At 44.5% G+C, this 18287-nt stretch overlaps 1 protein-coding gene across 1 annotated transcript in view; it reads left to right on the top strand.

Annotated features, from left to right (window-relative positions):
- Positions 1-2718: 2718 nt before the first annotated feature.
- wdr38 (WD repeat domain 38) overlaps positions 2719-18287 on the top strand; it is a 34518-nt gene continuing 18949 nt past the window's right edge. Inside the window, exons 1-4 of the mRNA XM_072239995.1 lie at positions 2719-2784; positions 7252-7372; positions 10970-11086; positions 14645-14742. Of these exons, the coding sequence (XP_072096096.1) occupies positions 2719-2784; positions 7252-7372; positions 10970-11086; positions 14645-14742 (402 nt within the window). The remainder of the gene's footprint in view (positions 2785-7251; positions 7373-10969; positions 11087-14644; positions 14743-18287) is intronic.

The following is an 18287-nucleotide window of genomic DNA, read 5'->3' as shown; positions in this document are numbered from 1 at the left end:
ACAGGCAATCATTTTACTTTGAAAGCAACTCCCCCACCAGATAGTACAATGAAGAATCCAGGTAATACCACGCTGCTGAGCAAATTACAACCTCCTTCTCAAGTTTATGCCATTAGAAGTCCCTTGTTCTGGAATGCCCAACGATAACTAGGGAAGTAATATAATAGACTGGCCAACAGACACAAAATGCTGGAGGAACTTGGCAGGTCAGGTAGCTGCTATGGAGGCAAATAAGCATTTCGGGCCATCAGGACTGGAAAGGAGGAGAGCAGAAGCCGGAATAAGAGGGGAAGGGGAGAAGTACATCTGGCAGGTGATAGGTGAGAGCAGGTAGGGGCAGGATGGGTGGGGATGGAGAGGGAAGCTGGAGGTGATAGGTGGAAAAGGTAAAGGGCTGAAAAAAGAAGGAATCTGACAGGAGAGGAGAGTGGTCTATGGGAGAAAGATTCAGTTTCATTTATTCATAACATGTATGTCAAAACATTCATAATCATTTGATTAATAGCCAACACGACCTAGGGATGTGATGGAGGCTGTCACCACACACTCTGGTGCCAACATAGTGCTGAAAGGGAAGGAGGAGGGGTACCAGGGGGAGGTGGTGGACAGATGAGGGGAAGAGAAGGGGGTAAGAGAGTACTTCATTATTCTAACAATGTTTTGGCATGTCTGGAGGTTGCAAAATGTCTGATATAAATGCAAGTCTTCTATCCTTCAGTTCTAGAAGCAGAGACTTTGGGATACAATTCTACAGGGTTATATCATCCCCTAGCATTCTCCTGATAGTTGCAGCAAGAGGTGATGTACATCAAGGTAAAAAGTTATTGGGCAGAAAAAATCTAGTGTCTTCACCAAAGAATTATAGTCACAGAGCACTACAGCACAAAAAGAGGCCCTTCGGCCCATCTAGTCCATGCCAATCTGTTATTAGCTCTGTTGAACTGCACCTGGGCCATAGCCCTCCATAACCCTCCCAACCATGTATCCAAACTTCTCTTAAATGTTGGAATTGAACCCACATCCAGCACTTCCACTGGCAGCTCGTTCCACACTCTCCCCACCCTCTGAATGAAGAAGTTCCACCTCAGGTTCCCCTTGATTATTTCAACTTTCACCCTTAACCTATGACCTCTCATTCTAGTCTCACCCATCCTCTGTGGAAAAAGCTTGCTTGCATTTACCTGATCTATAGTCTTCATAATTTTGTAACCCTCTGTCAAATCTCCCCTCATTCTCCTTTGCTCAAGGGAGTAAAGTCCTAACTAATTCAACCTTCCCTTATAACTTAAGTCTTCAAGTCCCACCAACATCCTTGTAAATTTTCTCTGTACTCCTTCAATCTTACTGATATATTGCCTGTAGGTAGGTGACCAAAACTTGTACATAATGCTCCAAATTAGGACTCAACAATGTCTTCTACAACTTCAACATAACCTCCCAACAGCTTCTGCAACAGTCCTATAATGTGGCAACTGGAACATCAGACTATTAATCACAATCAGAATGACGTTTCTTAACATTGATGTATGTCATGACCTTTGTTATTTTACAACAACAGTACAGTGCAATACATAAAGTACTGTATACTATAAATTACGGTAAAAAATATATAGAACATAGAATAGTACAGCACAGTACAGGCCCTTCGGCCCACAATGTTGTGCCGACCCTCAAACCCTGCCTCCCATATAACACCCCACATACCTGTCTAGCAGTCTCTTAAGTTTCACTAGTGTATCTGCCTCCACCACTGACTCAGGCAGTGCATTCCACACACCAACCACTCTCTGAGTAAAAAACCTTCCTCTAATATCCCCCTTGAACTTCCCACCCCTTACCTTAAAGCCATGTCCTCTTGTATTGAGCAATGGTGCCCTGGGGAAGAGGGGCTGGCTATCCAGTCTATCTATTCCTCTTAATATCTTGTACACCCCTATCATGTCTCCTCTCATCCTCCTTCTCTCCAAAGAGTAAAGCCCTAGCTCCCTTAATCTCTGATCATAATCCATACTCTCTAAACCAGGCAGCATCCCGGTAAATCTCCTCTGTACCCTTTCCAATGCTTCCACATCCTTCCTATAGTGAGGCGACCAGAATATACCAGTATATTTAAAATGAAATAAGTAATGCAAAAGGAGAGAAGAATGAGGTATTGTTTGTGGGTTCATTGTCCGTTCAGAAATCTGATGGCAGTAGGGATGAAGCTGTTCCTGAAACATTAAGTTTACAGGGTCCCGTCCCTCCTCTCTGACGGTAGTAGTGAGGAGAGGGCATCTCCTGTGTGATGGGGTCCTTAAAAATGAGGCATCACCTTTCGAAGGTGTCCTTGATGGTGGGGGGAGGCTTGTGCGAGATGAGTTTATAACTTTCTGCAGGTTTTTCCGACCCTGTGCAGTGGAGCTTTCAGAGTGATGGTGATTGCTGTCCACGGTACACCTGCAGAGATTTGCTAGAGTCTTAGGTAACATACCAAATCTCCTTAAACTCCTAACAAAATATCGCCACTGGAATGCCTTTTCTATAATTGCATCAATGTTATACTAGGAAGAAGGCAAGCTGGTGGAATAGAAATGAATGTCCTTTCTCTCTTACCCACTAAGCTCAGAGTGGAAGCAACCATCTCGTAATCTACAGCAGCAACGCACCCGCCAAACCCCGCTGCCCCTTGATTGATGCCTGCAGTGAAACTACAGAGCGGTAGGAAAAGAGCCACCGACCATGTGGAAGTTACTGGCCTCTCGCTTCACCGAGATCTCAGCAAAACGATTTCCCACACACGCAGTGGTAGGCAGCAAAGGACGTGTTAACCTCGGACCGTGGATAATTTCTGATTTATTGCAGACTGCCAGCTGAAACCGTGTTCTCTGGTTCCACATAAGACGGTGCCGGGAGTGCTGAGGGGATATCTTGATACCTGTACCTGAAGTGGTAACTCATGGCCAAAGGCGATTCTGCGGATGTAGCACACACAAACCGCTGAAGGAACGCAGCAGGCCAGGCAGCATCTATGAAGGGGGATACACAGTCGATGTTTCAGGCCCGGAAACTTCTTCACGACTGGAAAGGAAGGGGGCAGAAGCCAGAATAAGAAGGTGGGGGGGGGGAAGGAGTGTAAGCTGACAGGTGACAGGTGAATCCAGGTGAGGGGGAAGTTGGGGGTTGAAGTAAGAAGCTGGAAGCTGGAAGGTGATGGGTGGAAAAAGTAAAGGGCTGAAGAAGAAGGAATCTGATAGGAGAAAAGTGTCTCAGCTCAAATCTTTGACTGTTTATTCCTCTGCTTTGATGCTGCCTGATTTGCTGAGCTCCTCCAGGTTTTTGTATGTGTTGCTCTGGTAACCGATGAGAGTGTTTTGGGAAAGCAGGAGCTTGGATCATTAAAGGTACCAGCTGGCCCCATTTCTGAATGGTGTTTGCTGAAACTGGAATGGATCCTTTCAGCACTGGGGGAGAATGCTCGATAGACACATCGAGCCTCTTCAAAAGTTGGCCAATTTAATTGAACATTAGAACATAAGCAGGAACAGGAGTTGAGTTGAGTTGAGCCTACCTCACCGTTCAATAAGGAGCCTGATGGTTGTAGGGTAATAACTGCTCCTGAACCTGGTGGTGTGGGACCTGAGGCCCCTGTACCTCCTGCCTGACGGTAGTAGTGAGAAGAGAACATGGCCTGTTTAATGATGGATATTGATTTCTTGTGGCAGTGCTTCACGTAGATTCACTTAATGGTGGGGAGGGTTTTGCCTGTGATGGAGTGGGCTACATCCACCACCTTCTGTAGTCTTTTCCCTTCCTGGGCATTGATGTTCCATACTGGTCTGTGACACAACCAGTTAGGAACCTCTTCACTGAGCATCCAGAAAAGTCACAACCCTCTGAGAGAAGCCAGTCCTCGTCATTTCCACCTTAAGCAATGACTCTTATTCTGAAGCCACACCTCCTGCTTGTAGGTTTTCCAATGAGTTCAGTATCTACATTGTCAAACCCCCTGTTTTAGCTTTTATGTTGTTGCTCCAGAATCCCACAAGTTAATTTTCATCAACTTCATCCACTTTTTCAATTTAGAACTTCCTTCAGAGGAAGTGATTTTCAGATCTCAATGATGGCCTGTTTCGAGGAAGACCACCTCACTTCCCCTCATGGTACTCCATTTGCCTCCCTCCCTCCCTCTCTCCCACACAAAGCCAAATGAAGTCTAGTATACCTGGTAAACCTTAAATGCAGCAAATCAGGAACACAGAACAATCTCCAGCTGAGCTCCCAACTAAAATGTGGAGCACAGGAGATTCTGCAGATGCTGGGAATCCAGAGTAACATTCACACAAAATGCTGAAGGAACTCAGCAGGTCAGGCAGCATCTACAGAGAGGAATAAACGATGTTTTGGACTGCAACCTTTTGTGTATTTAATATTGCAGTGGTATTTGAATAATATTGTAAATATATTGTTTGATTCAGCATTCTTGTTCATTTAAGTAATTATATGTTAAAGTATGTGAATGGTATACATCATCATGCCACTGCGTCATAAGTGTGTGTCTCTTAAAGTAAAAATGAATCTAAACGTACACAAGTTATCTCCCAGCTCGGTGTTTTTCTTTTTAATTAATTTTTATGTTTTGCAGTTACAAAACATAACAACACTTCATCAGGACGGGAAAGGAAGGGGGCAGAAGCCAGCATAAGAAAGCGGGGCAAGGCAAGGAATACAAGCTGGAAGGTGATAGGTGAAGTCAGATGGGGGGCGGATGTAGTGAGACACTGGGAGGTGATCGATGGGAAAGGTAAAGGGCTGGAGAAGAAGGAATCTAATAGGAGCTGAGAGTGGAGCATGGGAGAAAGGGAAGGAGGAGGTGACAGGCAGGTGAGGAGAAGAGGTAAGAGGCCAGAGTGGGAAATAAAAGAGGTAAAGGAGAGGGGATAAGTTACAGGAAGCGGGAGAAGTCGATGGAGCTACCCAAATGGAATACGAGGTGTGAGAGAGGCGTCTTCTTGGCACAAAGGGAGCCCATGGATTGACATGTTGGAATAGGAATAGGGAATGGAATCAAAATGGTTGTCTACTAGGAAATCCCCCAGTGGAGGTGGAGTGGAGTGTGAAATTTGAAATTGTTTAGCGCAATTCCTAAATTTATTATTCAATATCTTCGTCTAGAACAGGGAGGCAATAGCAGAACGGTGTCAAAAACGGTTGAAGCCTAAAGATAGCGAAGTCTGAAGAGCTTCATTATTGGAAGAACACTGGAGAGGTGGTTGAGGAGATCTCGGAGGAAGTTACAAGGGCTGGAAGTGATTGGGGCAGACTGATCTGATTAGAGAAGGCTGAGAGGACACATGAAATGACCAGTGTGAATGAGGTGAATACAGAGCTTAACGTTTGTGTAGGGCCATCAGAGCTTGGAGTTCATTTCCAGTGTGGTCTTTAAGGAGTTTGTACGTACTACTCATGAACTGTGTAAGTTTCCTCCCGATGCACCAGTTTCCTCCCACAGTCCGAAGACGTACCGTTGGTAGGTTAATTAGTCATTGTAAATTGACCCAGAATTAGGCCAGGGTTAAATAGGTGGGATGCTGGGCGATGCGCCTTGTTGGGCCAGAAGGGTTTGTTCTGTGCTGCATCTCTAAATAAAATAAAAAGACAGGCCTCCCTTTTTTAATGGTTTGCTTTATTTGCCACAAGTACATCAAAACATTTAAACATTCAGTGAAATGCATTGTTTGTGTCAATGACCAACACAGTCCGAGTGTCGCCTTGCTAGCACGTCCACAACTTACTAACACTAGCACTAACACTAGAACTAACAATAACACTAACACTAATGCTAACATTAACACTAGCACTAATACTAACACTAGCACTAGCACTAACATTAGCACTAACACAAACACAGACACTAACAGTAACACTAGCACTAACACTGACACTAGCACTAACACTAGTACTAACACTAACACTAGCGCTACAACTAACATTAGCACTAACTCTAATGCTAACACTAACACTAGCACTAACACTAACATTAGCACTAACTGTAACACTAACACCAGCACTAGCACTAACATTAGCACTAACACAAACACAGACACTAACAGTAACACTAGCACTAACACTGACACTAGCACTAACATGAGCACTAACACTAGCACTAGCACTAGTACTAACACTAACACTAGCACCAACACTAGTACTAACACTAACACTAGCACTAACACGAGCACTAACAGTAGTACTAACACTAGCACTAGCACTAACACTGACACTAGTACTAACACTAGCGCTAACACTAACCGGTAATGTGGGAGGAAGCCAGAGGAAACGCACGTGGTTATGGGGAGAACCGACAAACTCCTTGCGGACAGTGGCAGGAATTGAACCCCGATCATTCGTGCTGTAAAGCGTTACGCCTTGTTACGGTGCCGTCTCTTTAACAAGCCATTAGATAAGTGGGGTAGAAGCCTTCACAGTTTGGAAGAGCATTTTCTTTACCCAGAGTGGGTGGATGGAACACAGCAAACGCTGGTGGAAGTGATATTGAAATGAATAAACGGTCGATGTTTCGGACTGAGACCCCTCATCAGGCCTGGAAGGAAGGAGGCGAAGCCAGAGTAAGAGGGTGGGGGAGGGAAAGGAAATAAGATGGGAGGTGATAGGTGGAAAAGGCAAAAGGCTGAAGTAGAAGGAATCTGATAGGAGAGGAGAAACACACACCTCCAACTCCAGGACAGGCCACCTCCAGACCTCCAGTCCTTGGCCCTGGACCCTCAGACTCATAGATATCAGGCCTTCAAATTCAGTCTTTGTCTTTTTGATTGTCAGTATTTATACTTTATACTTTATACTTTACTGACGCCAAACAATTGGTACTAGAACATACAATCATCACAGCGATATTTGATTCTGCGCTTCCCACTCCTGGATTACAAATATTAAACATTAAAAATAGTTAAAATTAGTAAATATTAAAAATTTGAATTATAAATAGAAAATAGGAAAATGGAAAGTAAGGTAGTGCAAAAAAACTGAGAGGCAGTTCCGGACATTTGGAGGGTACGGCCCAGATCCGGGTCAGGATCTGTTCAGCAGTCTTATCACAGTTGGAAAGAAGCTGTTCCCAAATCTGGCCGTACGAGTCTTCAAGCTCCTGAGCCTTCTCCCGGAGGGAAGAGGGACGACTAGTGTGTTGACTGGGTGGGTCGTATTTTCATTAACAGTTGGAAATCCAGAGCTTATGTTGACTTGCTTTGTTTTGTCCAGGTGAATCACTGCTCCATCTCTCACAGTGGGCACCTCCTAATAACAGGTTCCAATGATGGTAAAGTTTGTGTCTGGGATATTGGAAGTGGAAAACGTCAAGTTAAAGTAAAAGGACACAAAGGTAACAGATTTCAGAGGTGTCTTTCATCACTTTGTTGATCTTCCTTGCATGTTTACGACTTGACAGCTCATTTGGTTGCGCTGATTTTAGATCATAAGGTCACAAAATATTGGAGCAGAATTAGGCCATTTGGCCCATCGAGTCTGCTCCACCATTTCATCATGGTTGATCCAATTTTCCCTCTCATCCCCAAACTGCTGTCTTCTCCCTTTTCCCTTCATGCCCTGACCAATCAAGAATCTGTCAACCTCCACTTTAAATATACCCAATGACTTGGCCTCCACAGCTGTCTGTGGCAATGAATTCCACTGATTTACCGCTCTCTGGCTAAAGAAATTCCTTCTCATCTCTGTTCTAAGTGGATGTCCCTCTATTCTGAGGCTGTGTACCCTGGTCTTAGATTCTTCCACTATAGGAAGCATTCTCTCCACATCCACTCTATCGAGGCCTTTCGCCATTTGCTAGGTTTCCTTCTGAATCCTAGTGAATATAGGCCCAGGACCATCAAATGCTCCTAAAGTTAGCGCAACCGTATGAGCTGTCAAGTCAGGTACTTTGCTGAACGTATTTTATGTGTTCAGATTATTTTCTGTCTGTCCTGCTTGTTCCTCAATCTTTCAATACTCAGTTATAATTCTCAGTTCTAAAAGCTGATATGCCATCAGCACTGTGCTGGCCTGATTCCAGTGTTGTAGCCACAGATGGCCGTGGAGGCCAAGTCATTGGGTACATTTAAAACAGAGATGATAGGTTCTTGATTAGTAAAGGGCATCAGAGGTTAAGGGAAGGAGAATGAACCATAAATCAGCTGTGATAGAACCATAGAAACTACAGCACAGAAACAGGCCTTTTGGCCCTTCTTGGCTGTGCCGAACCATTTTCTGCCTAGTCCCACTGACCTGCACACGGACCATATCCCTCCATACACCTCCCATCCATGTATCTGTCCAATTTATTCTTAAGTGTTAAAAAAGAACCCGCATTTACCACCTCGTCTGGCAGCTCATTCCATACTCCCATCACTCTCTGTGTGAAGAAGCCCCCCCAATGTTCCCTTTAAACTTTTCCCCCCTCACCCTTAACCCATGTCATCTGGTTTTTTTCTCCCCTTGCCTCAGTGGAAAAAGCCTGCTTGCATTCACTCTATCTATACCCATCATAATTTTATATACCTCTATCAAATCTCCCCTCATTCTTCTACGCTCCAGGGAATAAAGTCCTAACCTATTCAACCTTTCTCTGTAACTGAGTTTCTCAAGTCCCGGCAACATCCTTGTAAACCTTCTCTGCACTCTTTCAACCTTATTTATATCCTTCCTGTAATTTGGTGACCAAAACTGAACACAATACTCTAGATTCAGCCTCACCAATGCCTTATACAACCTCACCAATGCCTTATACAACCTCATCATAACATTCCAGCTCTTATACTCAATACTTTGATTAATAAAGGCCAATGTACCAAAAGCTCTCTTAACAACCCTATCTACCTGTAATGCCACTTTTAGGGAATTTTGTATCTGTATTCCCAGATCCCTCTATTCTACTGCACTCCTCAGTGCCTTACCATTAATCCTGTTCTACGTTGGTTTGTCCTTCCAACGTGCAATACCTCACACTTGTCTGTATTAAACTCCATCTGCCATTTTTCAGCCCATTTTTCCAGCTGGTCCAAGTCCCTCTGCAGGCTCTGAAAACCTTCCTCACTGTCTACTACAGGGGTCCCCAACCTTTTTTGCAGTGCGGACCGGTTTCACGTTGACAATATTCTTGCGGACCGGCGGACCAGCCGACCGCGGGGCGGGGGTGTGTGGGATAGTTGCCAACGGACAAGAGTAGCAGTCAAATACGTTGCGTTTACCCAGAGAAAGACTACAATGACCATGAAGCCTTGCGCGGGCACCAGTGCACCTGCGTTATTTGCGCATGCGCGCACCTGCCGATTATTTTCTACAAATTGTTTTTGGCGATTCTGTTCGGGGGGGGGGCGGGGTGTTAATCACGACCTGAGTATCGGTGATAAGTGGCTAATACACTCAATTTCGTTTCTAAAAGGCTTTATCTAACTAATTTAATATTAAACACACAGCGCATTTTCCTCGCATGAATATAGCGATAAGTCAATTATCAGGGGAGGACAGTAGAGCTGGAAGTAAGTATTGAACGAACTTCCAGTAGAAGTGTCAGAAGCAGGTTCGATATTATCATTTAAAGAAAAATTGAATAGGTATATGGACAGGAAAAGAATGGGGGGTTATGGGCTGAGTGCAGGTCGGTGGGACTAGGTGAGAGTAGCGTTCGGCACGGACTAGAAGGGCAGAGATGGCCTGTTTCCGTGCTGTAATTGTTATATGGTTATGTAAGTCACTTATAAGTCAATAGCATCATAACATTTTAAGTAATGTTTGGATATTAAATACAGCGCATATTTTCCCCCTGTGAACATATAAAATCATTGCAACGCACCAATATCGCTGAATCAGTGGGAGCCCTGGGCTTGTTTTCCTGCAACAAGACGGTCCCATCGAGGGGTGATGGGAGACAGTGATACTCGAAGGGGGTTCCTTATCTCCAGTCTATTCCGCAATTTAGTTTTTGTTGCATTCATTGCAGAGATATGTTGGAAATGGAAGCAACGTTTTCAGTGCTTTCCTGACTGTCTCAGGATATTTAGCCTTGACTTTGATCCAGAATGCTGGCAGCAATGTTATGTCAAACAGACTTTTCAGCCCTCCGTCATCTGCAAGCTCCGGGAGTTGAACTCCTTCCCGCGCTGACATGGATACGCCCGGGTAATGACCTCGCGTGTGTTCAAGCTCAACAGTGGGTGTGATAGGGAATGAGGAAAGGTGCAGCTGACTCCTATCGCCAAATCATATCGTTTCCTTGTGGCCCGGTAGCGCGTGCTCTGCGGCCCAGTACCGGTCCGCGGCCCGGTGGTTGGGGACCGCTGGTCTACTACACCTCCAATCTTTGTATCATCAGCAAATTTGCTGATCCAATTTACCACATTATCATCCAGCTCATTGATACAGATGACAAATAACAATGGACCCAGCACTGATCCCTGTGGCACACCACTAGTCACAGGCCTCCACTCGGAGAAGCAATTCTCTACTACCACTCTTTGGCTTCTTCCATTGAGCCAATATCTAATCCAATTTACCACCTCTCCAAGTATACCTAGCGACTGAATTTTCCTAACTAACCTCCCATGCGGGACCTTGTGATGGAATGGAGGAGCAGACTTGATGGGCTGAATGGCCTAATTCTGCTCTTATGCCTTATGGGTTTATTAACCCAATGGTGAAGTGCTGCCTCTGGTCCACTCATACCATCCTGTGGACTTCCAGTCCTGCTAAAGTGGGAACCAAACTAGAACCTGTCAGGTTGCACTGACGTCAGAAGCCATTGGAAGCAAATTGGAGCCACTGGGGGCTGAGAAGGGCTGATTCTCTTATTTGCCATTGTATGTGTTGTGAGATTCTGCGTCTGCGGTTGTAACTGATTATTTAAACTCCTACATTGGATAGCAGAACGCGGCTGCAAGGAATGAAACCATAGCCGACGCTACCAATGCCGTTTCTGCTCCAACAGGCCCAGTGAGGGTTTGTGTTTTCTCTGCTGACTCCACTCTCTTCGCCAGTGGGTCCGCCGATTGTACGGTCAGGGTGTGGGACACGGTAAAGGCTCACTGTCTGCACGTTCTCAAAGGTAGGTGAGCACGGCAAACCTCATCCTCTCACAGCTCAGGGCCCAGAACAGGATGTAATACTTTAGCTGGGGCCTAATCAATGATTCACAAGGCATTAGCATACCTTCCTTGTTTTCATATCCTTCTCCCTTCCCCCTCCCTCCTCTTCTGTTCCCCTCGCTGGCATCCTACCTCTTGTCAACTGCCTGTCATCTCCCCCTTGTGCCCCTCGTCCTTCCCTTTCTCCTGTGGTTCACTCTCCTCTCCAGCCCTTTACTTCTCCTTTCCACCTGGCTTCACCTAGTCTCCTTCTCCTCTCCCACCTTTGTTATCCTAGTGTCTTCCCCCTTCCTTTTCAGTCTTGATGAAGGTTCTTGGCCCGAAACATCGACTCTTTATTCATCTCCATAGATGCTGACTGACCTGTGAGTTATTTTGTATCCTTTGCCCCTTCAAAGTAAATTTATTATCAAAGTATGCGTGTGTCACCAAATGCTACCTGAGATTCATTTTCTTGTAGGCATTCACCGTAGGACAAAGAACTACAATAGAACCAATGAGAAACTACACAGAAGTACTGACAAATTGTGCAAATACGCAAAGAAACATGTAATACAGTAGTGTAGTGGTTAGCACAATGCCTTACAGTACCAACTGCCTGAGAGGTGCTTGTACATTCTGCCTGTGACTGCATGGGTTTCCTCCGGGTGCTCCGGTTTCCTCCCTCATTCCAAAGACTTACTGGTTGGTTGGTTAATTGGTCATTGTGAATTGCCCTGTGATTAGGCTGTGGTTAATTCGGGGTTGCTGGGCTGCATGGCTTGAAGGGTCATGATGTATCTCAATAAAAGGAAAGGAAAGGTACATTGCATCCGGAGTTTCTCCGGTTAGCGAATGATTTCCCTCCACGCCTCTCTGACGTAGTGCGGAACCACGTACGAGGCAAGGTACAGCAGTGGTTTGCCATTGTCTTCTGCCGGGTGAGTTTCCAAAGAGATCACCAGCTCGTAACCCAGCACGGATGGAAAGCGTGCAGGGGAGCTGGCTGGATTCGAACTCGGAATCTTTCGTCCCGAAGTCTGGCGCCGATGCCACTACACCACCAGCCCGGTCTGTATCTCAATAAAATAAATAAATAAATAATAATAATAATGATAAATGAATAAACAAACAAGTAAGTAGGTAAACAGGTAGACAATAAATAAACCAAATAAATAAAAATAAACAGATAATAAATAAATAAACAAACTGAGAGCATGAGTTGTGAAGTCTTTGAAAGTGAGTACAGAGGTGGTCAGTGATCAGTACAGAGTTGTGGTCAGTGATCAGTAAGTTGTGGTCAGTGATCAGTACAGAGTTGTGGTCAGTGATCAGTACAGAGTTGTGGTCAGTGATCAGTAAGTCGTGGTCAGTGATCAGTACAGAGTTGTGGTCAGTGATCAGTACAGAGGTTGTGGTCAGTGATCAGTACAGAGTTGTGGTCAGTGATCAGTACAGAGTTGTGGTCAGTGATCAGTAAGTTGTGGTCAGTGATCAGTACAGAGTTGTGGTCAGTGATCAGAAAGTTGTGGTCAGTGATTAGTACAGAGTTGTGGTCAGTGATCAGTAAGTCATGGTCAGTGATCAGTAAGTTGTGGTCAGTGATCAGTACAGAGTTGTGGTCAGTGATCAGTAAGTTGTGGTCAGTGATCAGTACAGAGTTGTGGTCAGCGATCAGTACAGAGTTGTGGTCAGTGATCAGTACAGAGTTGTGGTCAGTAATCAGTACAGAGTTGTGGTCAGTGATCAGTAAGTCGTGGTCAGTGATCAGTAAGTCGTGGTCAGTGATCAGTAAGTTGTGGTCAGTGATCAGTACAGAGTTGTGGTCAGTGATCAGTAAGTTGTGGTCAGTGATCAGTACAGAGTTGTGGTCAGTGATCAGTAAGTTGTGGTCAGTGATTAGTACAGAGTTGTGGTCAGTGATCAGTAAGTTGTGGTCAGTGATCAGTACAGAGTTGTGGTCAGTGATCAGTAAGTTGTGATCAGTGATCAGTACAGAGTTGTGGTCAGTGATCAGTACAGAGTTGTGGTCAGTGATCAGTAAGTTGTGGTCAGTGATCAGTACAGAGTTGTGGTCAGTGATCAGTAAGTTGTGGTCAGTGATCAGTACAGAGTTGTGGTCAGCGATCAGTACAGAGTTGTGGTCAGTGATCAGTACAGAGTTGTGGTCAGTGAACAGTAAGTTGTGGTCAGTGATCAGTACAGAGTTGTGGTCAGTGATCAGAAAGTTGTGGTCAGTGATTAGTACAGAGTTGTGGTCAGTGATCAGTAAGTCATGGTCAGTGATCAGTAAGTTGTGGTCAGTGATCAGTACAGAGTTGTGGTCAGTGATCAGTACAGAGTTGTGGTCAGTGATCAGTAAGTTGTGGTCAGTGATCAGTACAGAGTTGTGGTCAGTGATCAGTACAGAGTTGTGGTCAGCGATCAGTAAGTTGTGGTCAGTGATCAGTACAGAGTTGTGGTCAGTGATCAGTACAGAGTTGTGGTCAGTGATCAGTAAGTTGTGGTCAGTGATCAGTACAGAGTTGTGGTCAGCGATCAGTAAGTTGTGGTCAGTGATCAGTACAGAGTTGTGGTCAGTGATCAGTACAGAGTTGTGGTCAGTGATCAGTACAGAGTCGTGGTCAGTGATCAGTACAGAGTTGTGGTCAGTGATCAGTACAGAGTTGTGGTCAGCGATCAGTAAGTTGTGGTCAGTGATCAGTACAGAGTTGTGGTCAGTGATCAGTAAGTTGTGGTCAGTGATCAGTACAGAGTTGTGGTCAGTGATCAGTAAGTTGTGGTCAGTGATTAGTATAGAGTTGTGGTCAGTCAAGGTGTCCACACTTCAAGAAGAAGGATGTAATTTTAAGCCAAAATCAGATACCGGTTTCTGCGCTATCAACAATACAGATGCTGGTTAAATGCGATTGAGGTAGAGTCACATTGGAATTACAGGGTTCTGGCTTAACATTCATGTTTAGTTAGTTTATTGGTCTATAAAATGCGAGGCAAGTAGACAACCTCTTAGAGAACATGCTGTCTAATCCGGGCAGTGTCCGATAGAGGAGTTACCAGGAATCTGCCTGGATTAGACACAATGTTCTATTAAGATAGGTTGAGCAAGCTTTTCTCTTCGTAGAGGAGGAGGATGAGAGTGAATTGATAGAAGTGAACAAGATGATAAGAGGATTAGATTGGGTGATAGTCAGAGACATTTTTCCCCAGGGCCAAAACAGCTAATAATGCGAGGGGACTTAATTTTAAGGTGATTGGAGGAACGTAGAGAGGGGGGTGTCAGAGGTATGTTCTTTACGCAGATTGATGGAGCGCCCAGCCTGGGGTGGTGGGAGAGGCAGGTACATTAGGGACATTTAAGAGACTCCTAGATAGGCACGTGGGTGATAGAAAAAATGGAGGGCTATTTGGAGGGAAGGGTTAGATTGATCTTAGAGTAGGTTAAAAAGGTCAGCACAACATCGTGGGCCGAATGGCCTGTAGCATTCTGTGTTCTATTACTCTCTGACCAGGCCAATAAACTGCCCTGTTCTCATTCCTAGTGCACACTAAGAGTGTGGAGACCATCTGCTTCAGCAGGGATTCGACGCTTCTCGCCTCTGGAAGTTACGACAATAAAGCTGTTCTGTGGGATCTGCAGGTTAGCTGTGCACCTCAGCATTTTGATCATGTTTCCCGTCGTTGCAGTCACCACCTCCAACCTCCAACCCCCTCCCTGCCCCGCCATCTGGGCACGTAAAATAGGTGCCCTGCTTGCCTGCAGAAAAACTTGCTGCAGATCAGATATCGTGATCACAAGAGATTCTGCAGATGCTGGAAATCTTGAGCAACACAGACACAAAATCCTGGAGGAACTCAGCAAGTCAGGCAGCATCTATGTAGGGAAACAAAATAGTTGACGATTTGAGCCAAGACCCTTCGTCAGTTCAGAAACCAGACGGTGTAATTTTTCACTGGGACGTGACAGCTGGTGGGATATTACTCCTCAAGTTAAACCTTATATTTTCCTTTAAAATTCAATCTCAGCAGTTAAATAGGAAGAGTTAAGCAGGAGGAGTTAAAGTAACAGTTACTAGTGATAGATAGATAGATATACTTTATTGATCCCGAGGGAAATTTGGTTTCATTACAGCCGCACCAACCAAGAATAGAGCATAAATATAGCAATACAAAACCCCCAACAATCAAACAACAAAATGCAAACTATGCCAGATGGAAAATAAGTCCAGGACCGGTCTATTGGCTCAGGGTGTCTGACCCTCCACGGGAGGAGCTGCACGTTCGATGGCCCCAGGCAGGAACGACCTCCCGTGCCACCAAGTGTTATAACTACACTGACCACAACACTGCACTAATCACCAATCACTGAGCCCACATCCTATAGACTCACTTTCAAAGACTCTACACCTCACGTTCTCAGTGTTATTTATTTAATCATTCATCCATTTATTTATTTGTTTGTTGATTGGTTTGTTTATCTGTATGTTGATTTTTTTTGTATTTGTACAGTTTGTCTTGTGCACATTGGTTGTTTGTCAGTGTTTGTGTGTAGTCTTCATCGATTCTATTGTATTTGTTCTGCAGTGAATGCCGACAAGAAAATGAATCTCAGGGTAGTATTTGGCAACATATACATACTTTGATAATAAATCTTGAACCTTGATGTAGACCCTTTCCAAGTATCAGGAGTGTTCTTAATGGTGCCACCGAACGAAGGCACGACAGTTGGTACACTTAATTCGGAGTTCAAGAGGATTTGGCATGTCACTATAGACAGTCACAAATTTTCTACAGATTTACCGTGGAGAGCATTCTAACTGGCTGCATCACCGTCTGGTATGGAGGTGGGGGTGGGGGGGCACTGCACAGGATCGAAATAAGATGCAGAAAGCTGTGAACTCAGTCAGCTCCATCATCACGGGCATCTTCAAGGAGCGATGCCTTAAAAAGGTGGCGTCCATCATTAAGGACCCCCATCACCCAGGACATGCCCTCTTCTCATTGCTACCATCCGGGAGGAGGTACAGGAGCCTGAAGGCACACACTCAGCGATTCAGGAACAGCTTCTTCCCCTCTGCCAGCAGATTTCTGAAAGGACAATGAACCCATTACTTCTTTTTCTCTCTTTTTGCTCTACTTACTTAATTTAACTTTGTTAATTTACTATATATATATATATTTACTATAATTTACAATATTTAATATTATGAATTGCAATGTATTGCTGCCGCAAAACAACAAATTTCCCGACACATGCCAGTGATGATAAACCTGATTCTGAAAACTGGCAGATATTGGGATTTATAGCTCAAGATGCTTATTAGTGAAACTGAGCACCAGAAAACATGTTGAAACCTTGTGATTCTGCAATGAATTTCAACACCTTTAATTGGACCTGTTTAAAATTTACAAATAACAAAAACAGAAATACAGGAACCGCTCAGCAAGTCAGGTAGCATGTACAAAAAAGAGAAACAAAATTAATGTTTCAGGCCGTACAGCCTTTGTCAGATCTCAGTGATTGGGGTTTGAACTGAAATCTTAACCCTATCTCTCTTGCCACAGATGCTGAGAGTTTCTTTGACTGTCAAAATTAAGAAGGACCTGGTTATTTTTTGAATTTCAGTCTGATGGTAAATATACAAGTTGCAGCAGCAATGCCTTTCTTGCACTTGTGTGGTGAATGGGTACTTTATTGTTTGACCTATGACCGTTTGGGTTAAGCCCATCTCCGCTGCTGGGGCATAGGCAGCTGACAGCAGCTCACCAGAGATTTCATCTTTGAAGCTCCAGTTGGCGTTTCTGTCGCTCTGGGTTTTTACGGGGTGGAGTTGCGAGACCCACGCCGAAGCCTCCTCCTTCCACAGCTGGGCTTGGGACCATCCATGACAGAGCTCATCCATGTTTTGCCAGAAAACCTTTAACAGGTTTCAAATCAAACATATGGGGAGAACGTGGATTTTCTGCACCCTGTTAAAGAGGTCATTTCTGTTGTATATACGGTACTTCACCTCCTGTGGCAGTGAAACGTTGTGGAATGAATGCCTGATGGCTTTATTCCTTTGTTTTCAGTCCCACACTATCCCCCCTTCTCCACACAGTTACGGTACTATTATATACAAAAGTAATAGGGTTTGAATCTACTCCAGCAATCCACACTAGAGGGCGCTAACGTTTAGCAGGATGAGGTGGGTAGGGGGTCTCTGAAACCAATTGAATATTAAAAGACCTAGATAGGGTGGACGTGGAGAGGATGTTACAATAGTGTGGAGAGGGGGTCTAGGACCAGAGGGCACAACCTCAGAATGTAAAGATGTTCCTTTAGAACAGAGATGAGGAAGAATTTCTTCAGCTTAATGGTGGTAAATCTGGTAGAATTCATTGCCACAGACAGCTGTGGTGGCCAAGTCATTGGGTATATTTAAAGCAGAGCTTGATAGGTTCTTGATTATTAAGTGCATTAAAGGCTATGGGGAGAAGGCAGGAGAATGATGTAGGGAGGGAAAATAAATCGGCCGCGATTGAATGGTAGAGCAGACTTGTTGAGCCAAATGGCCTAACTGAAGGTTCAAAAAGTTCAAAGCTTAAAGTAAATTTATTATCAACGTACATATACATCACCATATGCAGCCTGAGATTCATTTTCTTGTGGGCATACTCAATAAATCCATAATAGAATAAAAACCATAACAGAATCAATGAAAGACCGCATCAACAAGGGAGTTCAACCAGTGTGCAAAAGACAACAAACTGTGCAAATACAAAAAGAAAGAAATAATAATAATAAATAATTAAGCAATAAATATTGAGAACATGAGATGAAGAGTCCTTGAAAATGAGTCCTTTGGTTGTGGGAACGGTTCAATGATGGGGCAAGTGAAGCTGAGTGAAGTTATCCCCTTTGGTTCAAGAGCCTGATGGTCCAGGGGTAATAACTGTTCCTGAACCTGCTGGTGTGAGTCCTGAGGCTCCTGATGGCAGCAGTGAGAAGGGAGCATGGACTGGGTGGTGGTGGGGTCCCTGAAGATGGACGTTGCTTTACTGTGATAATGCTCTATGTAGATGTGCTCAATGGTGGAGAGGGCTTTACCATTGATAGACTGGGCTGTACCCACTACTTATTGTAGGATTTCTGTTCAAGGGCAATGATGCTTCCATACCAGGCTGTCATGCAGACAGTCAATA

Source organism: Mobula birostris, chromosome 22 (genome assembly GCF_030028105.1).
Source record: "Mobula birostris isolate sMobBir1 chromosome 22, sMobBir1.hap1, whole genome shotgun sequence".
NCBI lineage: Eukaryota > Metazoa > Chordata > Chondrichthyes > Myliobatiformes > Myliobatidae > Mobula > Mobula birostris.
The sequence above is the reverse complement of the archived record's forward strand: the minus strand, read 5'-3'. Positions and strand labels throughout refer to the sequence as shown.